Source organism: Podarcis raffonei, chromosome 1 (genome assembly GCF_027172205.1).
Source record: "Podarcis raffonei isolate rPodRaf1 chromosome 1, rPodRaf1.pri, whole genome shotgun sequence".
Classification (NCBI taxonomy): Eukaryota; Metazoa; Chordata; class Lepidosauria; order Squamata; family Lacertidae; genus Podarcis; species Podarcis raffonei.
In genome coordinates this window covers 90,254,814-90,274,793 of record NC_070602.1, presented here as the reverse complement: position 1 = coordinate 90,274,793, position 19,980 = coordinate 90,254,814, and the positions used below count along the sequence as shown (strand labels likewise).

Sequence of the window (19,980 nt, the reverse complement as noted above, 5' to 3'; positions counted from 1 at the left end):
CTTGGTAATGGTGGGCAAAGTTTTCTGAAATAAAGCTTGTCTGTCCCCCTGAAATGTACAGCCTCCCCTTAGGGTATGGTAGTGTTCAGAGTCTCCTAGGGTACCCACTCCATTTCTGTGGGCTGATTGTTCAGCCCAGCAAAGGGAAAGGTCTGGACAATAATTTTGGCAGATCAGACCCACTGTATGCAGCTGAGTTAGGATGTGCCTGTTCCCACTGCCCAGCTGGCATGCTGGTCATCCAGTCCACTCAGCGATGGTGCACCTGAAGTCAGCCAATGCATGTAATATCCAGCACACAAGCTCTATCAACTTTGGGAGGGCCCAGCCCCCTCAAATATTTTATTGGGGGGAGGTGGCATGCCATTGGACATCAACTCAGTTGGGATATCAAATCAATTGGACAGGGGAGAAAATGCTTTCTTGACCTCATCTACAACAGCCTTTTAGACCTTTGATCTGAAGAAGCAGTCTATTGGAGCCTCAAATTTAAAAAAAACCATACAGAATATTCTTCGTTCTGCAGCATTAATGTACCCTGTACAATATTCCATTCCAACAGTTCTGTACTTAAAAGCACATGTGCAAGGTGATGGGTTTTTATTTAATCAACCAAGGCATTAATTTCTGAGAAATATTACCTAGGGTAAAGAGTACATCTTGGTTTTCACTGGCTCCAACCTTGGCTTTCCCATGTTTACACCAAATGACTTGTTGGACTTCATTATACACGAAGTATTTCCATAGATCAGAGGCAGTGAGACCTATGCAACTAACATAAAATAAATTACCACCCCATGATAAATGGTTCTATTAGCAATCCAGATTGTTAAACTCCGATAGAACAGAATGGAGGGAGCACCAGCCCATTCATTCTCCCTCCGGCAGATACCAAGTTGTAAATAGGTTATTTTGTGTGTAAATAACACATTAAAACTCAGCATTAGCTGTGTCTTTTGATAGAGAGGAAATTGTTCCAAATAAATAATCCCGGACAGGAATGTAAAATAAGCCAGATTTAATAGTGCATGCCTCCTGTAGCCGTGTTAAACATGACTAAAATGATAAACCCCAGAATATACTAATAGTAAACCATGCTCTGACATCAAAGTAATGAGGCCATATTTTTACCCAGCTTTAGAAATGCTAAAATTAGTCTTGACAGAGCTAGACACCAGGGGGGAAATGCTGCCAACGTAAACACCATCAATTCTCCAAGCTGGTATTTGTGTCATGAGGGGTGTACATTATTGTGGGGTTCGGGGGGGGGGCATACTGTTAACGATAAGGCACTTGACACTTTCAATTAAGAGCTGAAACAAATATTTACAAACGTTCAACATTAATTAAATTTTCTAATTTGACCAGCCAGATTTTAAAACAAGGTATTTCAATTTCAAATTTATATTTTGAATGTGATTCTTCTTTTACTTCAAAATATAACTGCTTTTAATATGGTATCTCTTGATTGTTTTGAGCTTGACAGAATTCACATATGAACTGTCAAATACTGATTACTACTACATATTAGCCATCAAATACTACTAAATACCAACCAGATACTGGTGAGTATGACATAGTGATCCTATTCAAATGGCTTTCAAAGTAAGTTTGAAGCCTAGAACCATATTGGCAGGGCTAGCAATGCCTTCTGCGTGTCACCTACTTGGTTGGAGGTAGGTGATGGAGTATACTTGCCCCAGTTACTCATTTTTCAGCTGTATTAGACAGTAAGGTTCCATGGATAAGCCAGCTAGAATATCAGATGTCATACTTCTTGACTTCTTTTGGTGGGAGTCTCTCAGGCATATTACAGCCCTCAACCAAGATCTGGGAAATGTTGCTGACTGACTACCATCACAATATGGTGTTTGGACGCTACTGTTTCTAAACTTCCAATTACCTGAAATTTCAAGCTGTCATTTTATAATCCACACTAAACATTTCAGTGCTTTTATACCAATATAAAGCATCATGAGCTGGGCCTGGCCTTCCCCTAGAGTAGTGGGTGGTAAGCACAGCACTGTTGTATCATAGCAGTATTATGTGGTTGTTCAAAAATATGGGGTGGTATTATGCAAATGTTTTGTGCTAGTGCAAGATGATTTCCTTCCTTCTCCCACCCCTGCTCATCCCCTGCGCTGTCCACAAATCTGCTCCAGAGGACGGGGGAAACCCCAGAACAGATTCAGGGGACAGGTAACGTAGGGGAAAAACTTTCTGCTACACAAGGAGAAATCCTTGCATTGATGGAGCATTCGCCTTAGAACTATGTTGAGTACAACCCATGGTATACAGTTGTGTGGCTGGTTTTAATGGTTTTATCTTGTATTTGAGACATCTCTCAATAATGTTCTGTCCAGAGCTTATGAGTAACATTTGTTGTTGTTCTGTTTTGTCAGTGATCTCTAAAAGATTTCCCCCACTGCCCACCCCTTAACCATTGTCCTGCATATTTGATGCTTTTACAGAAAAACAACAACTGGGGGGTTTCTTTTTGAACAGGTGAAATATAGACTTACACAGTTTGAAATTGTAAGTAGTTATAAAGAAAGAGATGGGAAACTTTCTCACTTCCACTGGCAAGCCCATGTTATCTACCAAACAGCCAAGAAAACAAAGAAAGCTGATGGCAAGGGGGGTGGGGAACTTTCCCTACATTCTTCTGTTCAAGGGTCAAGTCTCAGCTAATTTGTTCCTTCATTTCCTGCTGTGAGAGGTCATTCTGTCCCATGCAAGGAAAACAAGGAGTGGTTGGTGTCTAACCAGAGCAAGCAACAGTTCTCTGATTTTGCTGTGTGTGATTCTCTCTTACAACAGCAAATACCAACAATTTCCCAGTCAGTTGTACACAAATGTAGGGTTCAGTGAGCAATCCACAGCATACTCCCAGGCAGTTCCGGTTTGCAAAACCCCATTTTTACTAGAGTTAGGTTTCTCTGGGAGATACCCAATTAATGAGTCCCACAGGCCAAATGCAGCCCCCCAGACCTCTCAGACTGGCCCTCTGTACTCTGCCCAGACTATGCCCTCTTTTTGGACCAGAACCATTACTGGCCCTGCTTTGCATTCCCCTCAAGTCGTTTTACCTGGATGGAATGCATCCTTCAACTGTCATAGTATCTTTTGCTTGCCAGGATGGAAGGTGGAGAGTTGTGTGTCTGGCTACACTCACTTTTGCTATGACAACTATTTCTATGCAGCCTGTGGAAAATGAGCCCCTTGAAGTAAGTCATACTCAGAGTTGAGCCATTTAAATCAATAGACTAACTCCAATGGATCTTTTGGATATAATCCTCTGTTAATAAGAGTCTTTGGTCCTTTCAGGCTAGCCACTTTTTCCATATTCTTTCTGATTCACGTTAGTCACCATGGGGCCATCATGATCTGAATTCCTTTTATATTAACTATAACTTTAAAAACACACACACACCTAAATTAAACAACAATCAGCTGTTTGGGTAAATAGTTCAATTTTTGCTGCAGGACAGGACAATAGCAAAATAAACCACAAAACCTGTAAATTATGGTGTTCTCTGCTGGAAGACAGAACATTTTGCATTCCCCTCCTGAAGATGAATTACTCTGTTCATTCCACACAGGAATCCAGGAAACAGCAACAACTGACAATCAGTACTATCTCTGGAGTTAATTTGAATGCAAAAGCCACATGCGTCTCAAAACAGGTCCAGGTTGCTTCGTTAAACATATACTCTCTGTGAAGGCATGGGATCTGCAGTCTGTCAACTTCCAGTTGCTTTAACTTTCTAAGACCAAGAGCCCCAATAAACTCAGCATATTCACACATGAACATATGCCTCTGTACATATTAAAACCTAACAGTCTAATGAAAAAGAGCCCCTGTTGCTTTCAAAGTGTGGGAAACAAAACAACAACGAAAAAAGTACCTCCTTGTGTCACTGCTGCTGCTGCGGCTGCTCCTAAAGGAGTTGTTTTCTTCGTTGTTTCATTAAAACCATTGCCTTCCAGAAGGGCATTTTTCCCTTCTTTCTTTCCAGCAGCAGTTGAGGTGGATGTTTCCATCTTAGACATACATATTCCAGCTCCCCAGTCCTTAAAAACAAAGAAAAAAATAGCAGTTCAGACATTTCTTCTGTGAAAGATGCAAAAAAACTGGATTCATGGAGGACGATTGATCCCATTCCAAAAAATAATTAAAAACACAAACATTCATAGATCTGTTTAATTGCTCACCAAGTCTTCGTTAAGCTATTGTAATTATTACCAGAAAGAGCACAAATCCCCAAAAGTGCCAAGCTTTCAACTTTAAAATAATAATAATAATTTAGAGTTGACTTCCTGCCAACAGTAAAATTATTTTTACTTTTGTAAATCTAAAGTTGCCTTGTGCGCCAGCAGCCAAGGTAAAAAGAAAAAGCTTTTGGTCTGGACTATTTATTAAAAATTGCATAGGTAACATCACTTAAGAATCTTAAAACATTTTATATCCTTCAATGGGGATTCTTTGAAAATTGTCCATTCTCAAAGCTTTCCGCAGCCATAGCAATTGCATAAAATTGCAGGAATTAATGATATTAGTAAAGAAAATACACTTCTGGGAAACCACGTCTACGGATTTTGAGCTTAAACAAAATTTACTGTTGGTTTGTTTTGTTATTTTTATTTTACTTTAAAGGGAGAACAACAATGCACATGATTTTGCCAACTTTAAGCATTTTAGATCTTATAATTCAACTAAGGCTGTACTTTAACTTTCCCACTGAATGAACAGGACACAGCCTAGGACGTTTTACCACACTAGGCAAAACTAAAAATGCCGCTGTATATATGCACACATGAGGCAGCCAGGGGAGTAAAATGAGACAGACAGTGGTGAGTGGGGATGCAGTGGTGTAGCAAATCCATTGCAGCTGGGCAGATCTGCCACCTGAAGCAATTGCCTCACCCTGCTTCATGGGCTGGCCAACCCTGACAGGATAAATTTGCTTAACTTTGGCTGGATCCTCACGCCTTATACATTTCAGCATATGAGAGAGATGGCAGTACTAAATTATTATACAATGTGAAAAAATTATCCGCATCCCAACATGGGGTGGAATTCAATGTCACGCTATTACAAATGTTTCATCTGCACAAGCATTCCAGCTTGATCCTGCCTCTCCTCCCACTGTGTGCTGTTCTGGGAATTTCCCCAAACCCCTCAGAGTCAATTTCAAGAGACATGAGGGGGTGGAGAGTGGGCAGGGTGAAGCCCCCCTGCACAGGTGGAATGGGAGTCCTCCGGTGAATCCTGCCCAGAAAACACAACCTTACACACACACAACAGAAATGGCAATTTAACTTCTTGAGTATACTCATGGGTGTCTCAGGTGGGAGCAAAGGGGGATACTGCCTCCCTGGAATCCTCAATGTATTTATTTGTTTTAACAGACACATGCACATCCACCTAGGAAATAAGAGGCTTAGAGTGATCTCTGAGGCCACTTATTGAGAGTGGCTGCCCGACTTGGACTCTCTGCACTTTTCTGAAGGAGAACCTTCCTGGGCCAGATGAAAGCTGCTTCTTCTTGCCTAATGATGCTACTTCTGCAAATGTTAAAATAGCAACCATGATGTAAACCTCAAAAGAGACAGTATCCAGGTTCAAGCAGGGGCAGGACATGGGAATATCCCCACTGACAATGCCGAGGCAGCTACCAGCACTGTACAATTTGAAAGACAGAAAAAGACTAGCTATAAGGAACTACACTTCGAAAGAACTTATACAGTGGTACCTCGGGTTACAGACACTTCAGGTTACAGAAACTTCAGGTTACAGACTCCGCTAACCCAGAAATAGTACCTCGGGTTAAGAACTTTGCTTCAGGATAAGAACAGAAATCGCATGGCGGCGGCTTAGCAGCAGCAGCAGCAACAGCAGGAGGCCCCATTAGCTAAAGTGGTACCTCAGGTTAAGAACAGTTTCAGGTTAAGAACGGATCTCCAGAATGAATTAAGTTCTTAACCTGAGGTACCACTGTACAATGCTGGACTCCTACAGAAAGTTAGGACTTCAGGCATGATAGTATGAGTCCAAAAGCATTTTGCCATGCATTGCTTTCTAAATATTCTCCTTGGTTAACATACTCTGCTGTCATTACCTTTTATTCCCTCAATCAGTAGTATGAGGAGTACAGGACATATTCATTACCAAAGTTTGTACCAACTACAAAGACTTCAATGAAGTTGCAAGAGAGTGCTCACAAAGTGGATGCCATAGAGGTTCTAACTTCCTTTCTGGCATGAACAGGAAAAAAGCTACCAACTGAGCAGCAACAAACACACCACTTAAAGTAATTCACTATAAAATGAAGGATCAACATAGGAAATGTTTTATTTGGGCTATTTGCACTAATTAAGAAATGCAGTATGAGATTAGATCATCACCCCCCGAACTTCAGAGAATGGGAAGTCACCCAAAAGATATATAATTTGGCACCGAACATTTGGCTTTTTTGATTGTGTTATAATTTGGAACGTTTTAATGTGGTTTTTATTGGATTGTTAAAATGGAAAAATTAATAAATATTATATTAAAAACAAAACAAAAAAACAAAGTAATTCACTATATACTAAGCAAGGCGGAGTTGTCCTGATTTCCTTAATCAAAAACTCATGATTACAAAGGAACCATGCATGTCTTCAAATTTGTTGAACACTTCACTCTTTCTTATATTGAAGAGATAAAGAAGAAAGCGTCTTTTTCTTATAAAAAATGGATCATGCATGTTTCCCCCTTTTTCACACACAGCTCTTAAGAGTAACATTTTAGCCAAGGACATCAGTAGTACATTAGACATCCTTAGGACTGGAGCTCATTATGCTTCCTGGAAAGCACACAAAGTAACTCAGAATAAGTGAGACTTTCACTGTCGAGAGATGAAAAACTTGAGAGCACAATAAAAAGATGACATGGCTTTGCAATCTTCTGTGGTTTCTGGTATACCCACAACAAACAAACCCTAAAAAGATCCAAAGAGTTAACACCTGGATATTAGTTCCTAAACAATTAGCAAGCCTTCATAGAGGCCATTCTAACCTCCAAATGAAAAGATATCAGCTCTTCTAAACAAGCCGTAAGATGTTGGCGCAGAAATACGATTGCACAAGCTTCTCAGCTGAATATTTGTCTAAATGACATCCTTCTTCTATATTTGTGGTTAGTAGACTGAACATACAAGATACGGTTCTTGAGAAATTTATTCACCTCCTACTCCCATTTCTTTGTTTTTTGTTGTAGGAGGAAATTGAAAAGTGAGAGAGCTTTTACAGGGTAGGTGAATCCTTGCATAATGATCTCAAGCCCCAGAGCATCAGAAGCTGCCTTATACTGAATCAGACCATTCTTCCACCTAGTCCAGTATTGTCTACCCTGCAGGTTCCAGGCTGCTGTCATGACTAGTCCTACCTGAAGATGCTGCAGATGCAAGCTGGGACCTTCAGAAGGCAAAGCAGATGCTCTACCACTGAGCTGCAGCCCCAATTGTGTTACTTCAAGTCCTTCACCATCAAGTGATTGCCAGGATTCAGCCCCGACTGCTGCTGTAGGGGATGCAAAATTGCCTTAGAGCAGCATCTTTCAGTTTGGTCCTAAATGTGTTTATTTCAAGTAATGCTGAATAAGAAGAAAACCAAACCATCAAGGTTGGGCCATAAAGAATTGATTGTTCAGAGCTACTAACACACAGGCATAATTATTTGTTAGTGCTATTGTTAATTTATTAATTGGAGTATATACTTCTGGGTTTTCTGGTGTTATAAAACAAACAGAACAATTTTAATCTGTTTGCATTGTCCTTTGTTAGCCCTCTTGAGTCTCTTCTGAGAAAGAGGTGAGGTAGTTTTTTAAAAAACAAAAATAAATAAATGTATTCAGAACTATGTCCCACTGACTTTAGCAAGTGTGCGCAGGGTGTGTGAATCAAGAAATAATAAAGTGATTATTAAATATTTGCATTTAACAGTTAAATCCTTCTCAAGTGCTAGACTGAAAGGAAATATATATATATAAAGAATGTAGTCGCCTAATCTTTGGGATTTAAGCGACTTAGTATACATAAGTCTATAATTATTTGCTGATTTAAGGGTACTGGCTGACTGAGCGAATTAGAAAGGGAATACACGGTCTTTCACCTCTAGGTCATGGGGTCAGCAAGTCAGTAATGACCAAAAGTTCTTCCCAACTGACAGCCAAGCCCCACCGAAGAAGCAATAACTGAAAGTAATTAGAGCGATGGGCCAAGGAGTGACCCAGCTGCAATGAGGCTCAAACTGAGCCACTCTGCAATCTGAAGGAAAGCAGCCAGTCATTGAGGACATCCACATACCTGTTTGTGTCGCTGAAATTATCTTTGATATTTCACTCATCACAAAACCATATCAAGAATGGGAGCTTCAGAAATTACTTTTGGAAATATCAAAATCAGTCAAGATGTTTGTTGCCTGATTATGCTGTCAATTTTTTAAACAGTCCATTTTTAGCATCCTGACCAAAGCTATAATTATTTATTATAGTTTATAATACTGGCCTGAAAGAGAAAGAGGAGGTGCAGTTGATATATTTGTGAGAGATTATTTTTTGCTAAACAATACTATCAAATCCATGTCAGAGTCTCTTAAGGAATAGAATGGGAGTTCAGATATCAGATAATCATATACAGTGGTACCTCGGGTTATATACGCTTCAGGTTAATTAAGCTTCAGGTTACAGACTCCACTCACCCAGAAATATCACCTCGGGTTAAGAACTTTGCTTCAGGATGAGAACAGAAATCGTGCTCCGGCAGTGCGGCAGCAGCAGGAGGCCGCATTAGCTAAAGTGGTACCTCAGGTAAAGAACAGTTTCAGGTTAAGAACGGACCTCCGGAACGAATTAAGTACTTAACCCGAGGTACCACTGTAATTCTGCTCACTGAAACTTCCATAGGCTTCCCTGACCACCTGATTGAAACAAAGTCCACCTGTCGGCAGAATGCTACCCAGGACAACAAGCCTGCACACAACCAGGTTCCCTCCCCCAAATTCTGGACACATGTCTTGCTTTGCTTTTTTTATACTGGGAGAAGGAATACCTGCCAACTGTTTGATGAAGCCTCCCAACCCCACGATTGGTGGCACCATGACAAGCATGCAGATTTCAATGAGACACTGCTTATGAGCAGCCAGCTGACATGTCAAGGATTTTCCATTTCTCCTTTTCATGGCAGGACGCATCAAATGACTTTAAAATTGTTCATCTCGCCTGACATCTTGATGCTAAATTTGTGATGGCTTTATTAATAAAAATACTAAGGCAGCTTTATTATCAATCATTACATTGGCTAAATTTCTCTGTTACTGAAGAATGTACAAACTTCTCTTTTACAAAATCAGACCAGTCTACATTTCTGAGGATGCCAAATGTGTCTTTTTAATGAGGAATAAAGTTAGTTTTATTTAAAACAAAAACAAAACCTTTCTAACATCCCTCCTCCTACCCCCCCATTGCTTTTTATGCACTCAGTCCTCAAGTTTTTCCACTGCTATATGTAAAACAGAATTTATAAACCCACTGATGGATTATCCCTACAGAGAGCCATTTAGCATGGGGGGAAAAATCCAAAAGGAAGCTTCATTTTATTTACTAGTAAAGGTAATTCAGAAGTAGCTACCTAGCAGAAGACCTCAGTCATTACTCAAAATAATAATAAAAAAATCTTAACCACATTACCAATCCTGCTCAACTGCATAACTTTCTCTGCAGGAAGAAATCTAGGCACTTGATCTAGACACCAAGAGTGATTGTGGCATTTTGCAGTATATAAATCTGTTGTGATGCTAAAATATTCAGAAATGCCCGAGATCTCAATAAGGAAACTGCTTTATGATTTGCCCTGGATGACCCCAGCTATTTTAACAGCTGCATTATATATAATGAAAGAGAGAGATCCCAACGGGATTTCAAAGAAAACAACTCAGAATCACGTTCTGAGGAAAACAAAAGAGTGTTAAGCACAGCCCACTTGGTCTGTGTATAATGGCCAGAACTGTTTTCTGAGCACGGAAACAAATCACAAGTTTAGGGAGCAACAAGCATCCCAGGAAGAATGCATGTCATTTGAATTTGTCCAAAACAGCATGTGCAGCCTGCTTACAGAGTCTTTTATTTGTTTACAACATTCTCATACTGCCCATTCATGAAAAATATTCTAAGCAGTGTACAGAACCATGATATCTGAAACACAGCATAGACACAAAATCAGAACCAATTTAATTATTGCTGAAGTACAGCTAGTCTGACACTGCCCATCCCTCAGTAGAGGGAAAGTTTTAACAAAGCTATGCTTAGGCATGGATGAATCCATACGTTTCCATTTCAACCAGCATACACTGGCTGCATCCATATAATTCTCCAAACTATGGAGGACTTGTTCTTTAGACCATGGTTTGGGGTATTATATTCCTACAGCCATTAGGTCATGTTGACAATACTTTCATGTGAATTTTGGAAAATATGACATATTCCAGGCCAACTTTATCTAGCTTTTTCAAGACATGTGAACATTCTGTGATTTTTTTAGCTCATCGTACCTTGTATCAAGACTAGACATGTTCCTTCCTCCAATGTGGATTAAAAAGTATAATAAATAGGGGGGGGGGGTTTAACTATAACTCTCAGTGATACCAAAACAAAATTTTCATTGAAATATTAAATGAAAGGATGAGGCGTCTCTATTTCATTTGTTCTCTTCCAGAGGCTATGTGTAAGAGGAAATGGCCTTGCCATACTTCTCTAGCTTCCTATGAATAAAATAAAGTTCCAGCCAAGTGTTTTAACACTGACTCAATACAGTGACTGCTGTGCTATCTTTTGCAACTCGTAAGATCCTGTTCCAGAACGAAATCCGTTTCTTCATCTCACTCTTCTGTGCAATGCCAGCTACACTGCAGAAGTAAAAACAAATCTAACTTGGTACAATGTAACAGAATCGTACCTCACAAATTTCTCTTAGCAGTGTCTACTGGGTTCCTCAAAACAGGACTCTTCTTTCTATTTACATATTAACAGCAAAGTGTACTTGCAATGTTGAGATGGAGAAAGGATCAGCCTAAGGTGACCAGCACAATAGTCATATATGAAGAATGACAACCTCCAGCAGGGTCTTTTCCTCATGCAAAATAAAACAAATAAGGCATTGTGCTGGAGTACGTATGACTGGCAAGGAGATTAGTATGGAAAATGCTGTGATTTGGGATTGGTTTTCTAATGCCTAATCCTAGAAATTTGATTAGGTGGGAGAGTGGCTAGCCACATGGGCTTCAGTGGTCATTGCTTATTTCCATATTGCTGATTTTGAAACTCATAGAAAACTGTTCTTAACTTGGGAAATTTAGGTATTAAATTAAAATTTAGAGATTGAGATGGTGGGACTGACCACATGGCTTCAGGTAAATCTGTCAGTGTTTATTTCCAAACACCTTATCAGTGAAGCTTATAGATGTCTAAACTAACTTAGAAAATTTAGGTACCATTTTTTTATAAACAACAACAACAACACCCCTGAACCCTCACCATGCTTATGTATGCTGAAGGTTCTTATTGACTTCTTTGGGATTTGTTTGAAGGCTGCAGCCTTTGTTTTTTAAGAAGGTAAAGTATTCAATGCTCATTGACTCATCTGTCTCCCACAACAGTAAACAAGGTGAGTCAGTGGATGTAGGATGATGCAAAGGGTTCTCCATTATGGCACCCACAGCCACACATGTGCCCAGAGGCTTCATGTGATGCCCACAGGATCACCCCCATTGCCTTTCCCTCTGATGAAATTAGGCTTGAAAGAAGCATTCTACATAGCTTCTATGTGTGGAGAATGTCCAAAATGGAGACTTAAAGTGGAAGCCATATGTGGAGTCCATTGTGGACATCTTAATGGACACACAAACTGATTCCCACAATCCATCTGCCCTCTACTTTGAGGAGTAAGGCTGCTGGAATTAGCTGTATGCCAAAATGAGGCTACACCTTGAATCATGCACTGAATTGCAGCTTAGTGCTTTAGTCCAATCGCTCTCTGCAGCACTCCTGATGTGCTACTCACTACAGCAGGCAGGAGAGGTGCAGGATGACTGGCCCAGAGAGGGAAGATTCATCAAGAAATTCAAAGGTATACAATGGCAGTCTCCTCCAGGAAGCAATACAGCAACTGTAACTGAGGAGGATGTAAGCGTTTGCATGTATAAAGAATACAAATATTGAATAATGGGGTGAAAGGCATGATGTCTAGAAAGTAGAGGAGTTCTTATGCAAATATCAGAGCCATATGTTGATCTGCAAGTTTATGTGAATAAGCAACCAAGAACAAACGAAAAGTCGCCTTAAGCTTGAGTCAGCAACTTCCATTGAGAAGTTGGCATTAAGCTGTGATCTTAAATTATATTTCACATGCTGATTTGAACCTATAGCAATAAATCATCTCAACCTATGAGCAGACATAAAAAGGCTCAAGAGACAGACACAGATTAGGCCAAGGTCCTTGCCTAGACTTGCAGGCTTGGAAGGTGGGAGGGGGGACAACTTTTGCTTCTCTTTTTGGAGTTTCTTTGTTCTCTTCTTGGGAAGAGGTGAGAGGTTGTTGGGGAGGAGGGAGAACAGGGAGGCAGGAAAGGGCCTTTTTGTGATGGAACACGGGGAAAAACAAAGTCACACTTGTACTTTTAGAAGTATGCCTTAATCATAAAAGATTCTTCCCCTGCAAAATTCTTTCAAGCTGAACAACTGTCAAAGCAGAGATAGCCAAGGTTGCTGGTGTGTTTCTTGGAACTGAGGTCAAGATGCCTTGAAGAGATACAGCAGTGTGTTGCCTAGGACACATCAAAAATGATGTATCAAAGACCACTGGCATGCCACATAAAGAAAATGTTCCCTGCAATAGATCCCAGGTATGAAATTCCTTCCTCTCTGGTGCCTACAGGAAGCCAAGCTTGAGTGTATTCTGAAGACATTTGTATATTGCTATTTGGGAGATATAAGTCCTTTCCTGATGCATCTCCCAGTCTTATGCAATGGTACCTTGTGAGCAACTTTCACTGTTGGTTTGGAATGGTGAAGTGGACCATATATTTGTCACCTATACACACTTTCTGGAGAACCTTGGCTTTCATTTCCAAAATACAGCAGGAATCTAGCTTTCCTCATTGTAGAGGGATGCACAGAAAATAGCAAAGGCACCATATGCTAACACCTCTTGAAACTTGAGGGGATTGGGTAAAGTCTGGGAAAACCACAGAGATGAGGAACTTGCATGATCCTGCTTTCTTTCAACAGATGTAAAACTTTTCAGCTCTCTGAGGGAAAGGGCAGCAATCTGTGGTACAACTAAAGGAGGAAGTCAGCAATTCACTTAGTGGTGGTGAATATACTCTGCCTGTAACCCACGGTGGTTGGTGCTTCCCCACCCCACCCCACCCCAGAAGCCACAGCTTTCCCCCCCTGCTTTCCATGTTCTGGGTGTAGCAGTGGGTGAATGGCAACCACACTATGCAGGGATTCCTGGGGAGGGCAGGCTCTTTGGTGTTTGTTCATTTATTTATATGGTTAATATAATGTGTGCTTTTAAGAGTATTCCTACCATCAAGCTGTGCAAGCTAGCCTCTGAAACCATGCATCATTATTACCAACCTCCCATTAAGCTCTACATTATTATGACAAGAGGCAACGGAGGATTCTCTCTTATTGCTCAGCTTGTGCAAAACTGCCTAGAATACCTGCTCAGGGCTATGGACTGAAGGATTTTCCTGCATCTGGGAAATGGAACCATTTGCCCCAGAGGAGTTCTACTGACACTAATAGGATTCCCACGACAAGGGGCTGCATAATAGCAACTTTGTCAACCTAAGTGAACACCCATCAGGTATAAAACGTGTGTGTGTGTGTTTCCTCAAACCAAGGCGCTGACATTATTTTAACTGCTGTGCAATTGTCAACATGTGCCAAATGTGTGCGCACATGCACACATGCATAGGGGGCTTATTGATTCCATTCTGAATGAGCTTAAGATTTCAGACAGTGAAATGCTGTCAGGTCGCCATGCACCCTGCTTATCAGGAATTGGGACAGGATTCAAGCACTGTTTTTAAAAGCATGGGCAAATGGGTTGCACCTTTTCCACTTCCCAATGGCAAATTGTGCTTATGAAAGAAAGAAAAAGTTTGCTCATCGCCTCCAGACAGTAAGCAGAAGTCACCATTCCCATCCATTTCCCATCCAAAATACTACACTTAATTTGTTATAGAAAACTTTTCACTGCACTAACCCCCAGAGAACATAGTGCAGAGTATTTGCTATAGGACCAGCATGCAGCTGTACCCAGTGACCAGGCCTTTTACTTCCTGTAGAGGATTCTCCCAAGACCTCTGAGTCACCTTCCATCACCCAGCAAACCACATTCCTGTGTCCTCATGAATGGCTCTACTTCTGCTTGAAAGCCCAACTGCAAGAAGACTGACCTGGATGAGAAGATTACTGGGGAGCCACAATCAGTATGGGATCTTGTGATGGATGAATCTGACACAATTATTACAGCAATGGGAGGAGGAGGAGGAGGAGGAAGAAGAAGAAGAAGAAGAAGAAGAAGAAGAAGAAGAAGAAGAAGAAGAAGAGTAGTAGTAGTAGTAGTAGTAGTAGTAGTAGTAGTAGTTTGGATTTGATATCCCGCTTTATCACTACCCGAAGGAGTCTCAAAGCGGCTAACATTCTCCTTTCCCTTCCTCTCCCACAACAAACACTCTGTGAGGTGAGTGGGGCTGAGAGACTTCAAAGAAGTGTGACTGGCCGAAAGTCACCCAGCAGCTGCATGTGGAGGAGCGGAGACGCGAACCCGGTTCACCAGATTATGAGTCTACTGCTCTTAACCACTATACCACACTGGAGGAAAAGGCGATTTTATCACAGCTGTTCTGGGGCATCAAGTGATGGGGGAAGAGCGGACTGGAAGGAAAGCCAATGAAGAGGAGGGTTCAGTATTCTTAATAAGAGATGACTTTTGCTTGAACAAAAGTTTTAACATAGGAAAAAGAGAAGAGGATGTAGCAGCAGTTGTCTAGAAGTGGGAGGAAGAAGAGAAGGAGAAGGAGAGGTCCATTGCACCGTATTTCATAAGCTCAAAAAGCTTATTTTTCAGTAGAATTGTTCAATAAGCAAACGCACACAGGTGCCTTCACTTACTTGCACATAAAAGGAGAGTATTGGGCCAGAGAATTATCCCTCATAAAAGATCTCAATTTGGCCCATTATGTAATTGGATCTGTTCACCTCATGAGCTGTTCTGTTCTGAGGCTAGGAGTTCTGTCAGTATTTCCATTACACCCCTCACACATAAATACATACCCCTGTTCAAACAAAAACCCAGAACAACAGCCATGGAGGGCATTTTTCCAACTTAAAGCAAAGTTGGCTAGAAGCCATTTGGCATCTGATCCCAAGTCATTATAACAGTATTGCAAACTAGCTGAGCCCCCTCCCTCCTTCCCCATTTAGTCTTCATTTTACCTCATACCAGTCAAATACCCAGGGAGCCTCTTTGGCCTATGAGAAATTTCATCCTGCATTCTAGAGGGGACAATAAGAATAGTAAAAACAGATATTTCACAGTTGGCAGGGACTTCTGTGACGTCTCCTTAACAAGCTGTTGGAATTACAGCCAATGCCACATATTTGCTGCAGCATTATTTGTAACAGTTTTAGGATGGGATTGTGCAACCTGTGAACTCCCAGGTCAAGTGCAGCCTTCCAGTTATGTTACCAGGTTGACAAGCTCCCTTATTTGCAGTCTCAGGCAGGAAGAAAACCGAAGGGACTTACTAAAGTTCTAGTGGGCTAATGCACGTCGCTAGTGGGCTGCATTCACCTGGGGGAAGTACGAGTCAGAACTTCTGCACCACATGCCTACTTTAGGCCAGGGGCAGAGGAAATGGGGTGGGGGACGGTCCGCCCCATGTGTCATCACTGAGGGGGGTGACATTCGGCACCCCTGCCCGCAACTCCCAAGCCTACCCCGAGCCATCAGGAGAAGGGGCGGAGCTGCGCTTGCTGGCGACCTCCCCCCCCCTTCATTTTGACAGCTTAGGGGAGGCTTGGGAGTCACAGGCAGCGTGCCGTTGCCCCCCATTTCCGGGCTGCTTCCGGGGGGGTGCCTCCCCCGAGCTGTCAAAAGGAAGAGGGAAGGGAGGAAGGCTGCTGGCAAAGTGGCACGGCTCCCTCCCCCCCACCCAGGAAGCAGCCCGCCATGGGTGGCTCACTCCGCCCCCCTGGGCGTCTCCCCCTGGGACACTCGCCCCCCATGGCCCCACCCCTGGGTGCACCACATGTGCCGGCGCAGCTAGCTCCGCCTCTGCTTTAGGCTTTCTCACACTACTGAGCTCTCAAAAGTCTTACTCATAAACAAGGCCTTTTCTCTAGTGAGCCAACATCTTTGGGAAAACCTCCCCAAGGAAGTCCACATGCCTCCTTCTTTGCTTGCCTTATTTCTTCAAGTCTGCAACTTGGTTAATTTTGGTGTGATCCTGCTTCACCCTTTTTCAGAGTGTGTTTTGGTGGGCCCAGAGAACCCTTTTGGCCAGATTGAGGAGGGGAAAAGAGGAGATACACATCCTGGAGGGCAAAACTGCATCCTGCATAGGGGAGAGAGGTGCACCACATCACTTGCTTGGTGACCTCTTACATGTTAGCTGGGCTCCACTCATGAGAAATTCTGGTAAGAGGAACTTGGCTGGAACACCACAATTTCCTATGCACCTTCTCCAGAGTGACCCTAGGAGCCAATCCTCAGTGACTGTCTGATGTGTCCTTTCACTCTGATTAGCTCCAATGAGCACAAAGATGCCTTCTTCTCAGTGGCTAAAAAGCTCCCCTTTTGTGTTGATTGAGTGGGTCTATGGTACTGGGAACCCGGAACATACCTATACCTGTAGTGTGCAAGATGTCTCAACTAGCACCAAATACACTGTACAAGTCCTATCATAATAAAGATCCTATCTAGTCACAGCAATATTACTCTTTCACAGCTGATGCCCTCTTAAAACTATTTCCAGAGTTAAACCTTGTATACCTAATGTAAATGATGTGGAATATAATTATTAAATGTTGTCATTTTTTGGAGGAAAATTAATTAGCATGAGCTGGAGCCGTCTTGCACCTGTTTAAGCAGTGTGTGTCTCAATTAAAATTAAATTGCAGCAGATTCAATCACAGGAAGCTAAAGCTGATGAACTCAAAAAGCAACCTGCCTTGTTTTCTACAGGTGCCTGAAAGAGGAGTGAAGCAGCAGCAGACACAGAAGGGGAAAGTGGAAGTGAAACAAAAATACAAATAACTGGCAAAAAAGAAAAGAAAAACAAATATTCACACGCATTGCCCCCTGCAATCGATTTAATAAATAAATAATATATTAAAATTGAGGGAGCCAGGGCCATGTGACGTTAGCACGCCATGGAATGTGCTGATGTCATGTGTGCATGTTGCGGGGCGTGCCGATGTGTCATGCAGACACCCTGTGGCGTTGCCCACATTACGTGAGCACACCCCACAGTGTGTGCACACAGCCACTGCGGAACTCTGAGAGGGCCCGGCCCCCTAATTTAAAATATGGGGGGGCTGGCCCTCCGCTCACTTGGCACCCCTGGAAATATTTATATGGACTGTTGCCATGGGGTAGCAGCCTTGGAACTTTCTCAGATTTGTTAACCTAATGAAGGGGTTAAGCTGAAGAAGCAGAAAACAGCCTTCTTTTCATCTCAAATGGAGATTGTGTAAGTGCAACTGGGGACCCTGGCTCAGCTTTTTTTAAGGCCCCCAAAGCCTATGGTTTGCTGCATGCAATCTGAGTAACCCGGTCTGAAGTCTGCTCATGACTAAGTTGGTCAAATGCCAGGACCCAATGCAGGTGGTGCTGACCTTCCTTCCTCTTCCTCTTCCTTGTTTCATTTATTCAGGGTCCAGCACTGAGAAGAGAATCACCAAACATGGTGGCTGCAGCTGCCATCTTCATTGCTACCCAGTTCCTCCAAGCCTTGTGTTGCACACTATGTCAGAACCCAGAGACATTCTGAGGAAATGAAGATGGTGATGGCTGCAGCTGCCCCATCAGCATTACCCTGGAAGGACTGCCAGATGTCTGGAGTTGCCCTGCTGCTCTGTTCCTGCCCTTACATGCCACCCATTCCCACTTTGGAGTGATATGTAAGGGCTTGCTCAGAGCCCCTCTCAAACCTGATGCCAGTCCCGAGAGTAATACCAAGCACCTAACACAGGCATAGGCAAACTCAGCCCTCCAGGTGTTTTGGGACTACAACTCCCATCATCCCTAGCTAACAGGACCAGTGGTCAGGGATGGTGGGAGTTGTAGTCCCAAAACATCTGGAGGGCCGAGTTTGCCTATGCCTGACCTAACACAATATACATAATACACAGCTGAAGTTGTGTAGGACTGGTTAACCAATACACCATCGTTATCTCAGGTGTGCTTAGCAATCAAACATTTTCACAATCTACCTGTGGAGTGTGTGGGCTTGTAAATATGTGTTTGCGCCTGCACGTGTCATTTCTCAAGGGAATCTTCCTGAACAATTTTCATTTTAGCAATTGTGATAAAACATCGCCGAGGGTCAAGTTGCTACATTGAAACCAGCGTTTGCTAGACCAAAGCAAACCACACTGCAAGACCTCTGCTGGGAAAGCAGGCAAATCAAAAGCAGAGATTCTTGGAACATCTGAAATCAAGGCTAGGAAAAGAAACCACATCTCCTGTAATTTTGCATTATACATATCCCAACAGTATCATTTTTATATTCCTAGAAATACTGGTGCTGTCCTCTCTTGTGTGGCACAACGGACCATATCCCATTGAGGAAAATCTGGAGCAGGGGTGGCCCTACAGGTATTATTCACCTCTTATCAGCCCCATCCAGCATGACCAATGGCCAAAGATGATGGGATTGGTCACCCAGTAACATCTGGAAGGCCACAGATTGGCCATTCCTGGTCTAGATGCTGTGTTGTCCTAGGACAAAAACTAAAAATAAAAATGCAGCAAATGAGCTGCTTCTAAGACAGCATGTGTTAAGAACATAAGAAGAGCCTACTGGATTAGGCCAATAGTTCAGCATCCTCTTCTCACAATGGCCAACCAGATGTCTATGAGAAGCTTGCAAGCAGGACCTGAGCACAGCAGCACTCTGCTCACTTGTGATTCCCAGCCACCAGCATTCAGAGGCATACTGCTGCAGCGGAAAGAGAGCATAGCCATTGTTGCTAGTAGTTGTCAATAGCCTTATCCTCCATGAATTTGCCTCATCCTCTTTCAGTCATCTAAGCTGGTGGCCATTGCACCTTCTTGAACCTCAGGGGCAGGGGGAGGGGACAACCAAAAGTACTGTGTTTTAAGTGAAGCCTAAAGAACCAGGTGGTCCTTAAGGTAAAAAGGTAAAGGGACCCCTGACCATTAGGTCCAGTCATGGCCGACTCTGGGGTTGCGGCGCTTATCTCGCTTTATTGGCCGAGGGAGCTGGTGTACAGCTTCCGGGTCATGTGGCCAGCATGACTAAGCCGCTTCTGGCGAACCAGAGCAGCGCACGGAAACACTGTTTACCTTCCCACCGGAGTGGTCCCTATTTATCTACTTGCACTTTGATGTGCTTTCGAACTGCTAGGTTGGCAGGAACAGGGACCAAGCAACGGGAGCTCACCTCATTGCGGGGATTCGAATCAATAGGAGTATAGCATCTAGATCAAGGGAAGTAATAGTGCCACTGTATTCTGCTCTGGTCAGACCTCACCTGGAGTACTGTGTCCAGTTTTGGGCACCACAGTTCAAGAAGGACACTGACAAACTGGAACGTGTCCAGAGGAGGGCAACCAAAATGGTCAAAGGCCTGGAAACGATGCCTTATGAGGAACTGCTAAGGGAGCTGGGCATGTTTAGCCTG

General features: G+C 42.6%; 1 protein-coding gene across 2 annotated transcripts in view; it reads right to left on the bottom strand.

Annotated features, from left to right (window-relative positions):
- Nucleotides 1–19,980, bottom strand: part of GLI2 (GLI family zinc finger 2) — a 190,336-nt gene that overhangs the window by 140,615 nt on the left and 29,741 nt on the right. Inside the window, exon 2 of one of the 2 annotated variants that reach the window (XM_053403207.1) lies at nucleotides 3,909–4,074. In XM_053403207.1, coding sequence (XP_053259182.1) covers nucleotides 3,909–4,053 — 145 coding nt within the window. In that variant the 5' untranslated portion in view covers nucleotides 4,054–4,074. Of the gene's footprint in view, nucleotides 1–3,908; nucleotides 4,075–19,980 lie in introns of those variants that run through there. The other variant, XM_053403247.1, reaches the window with a different exon arrangement.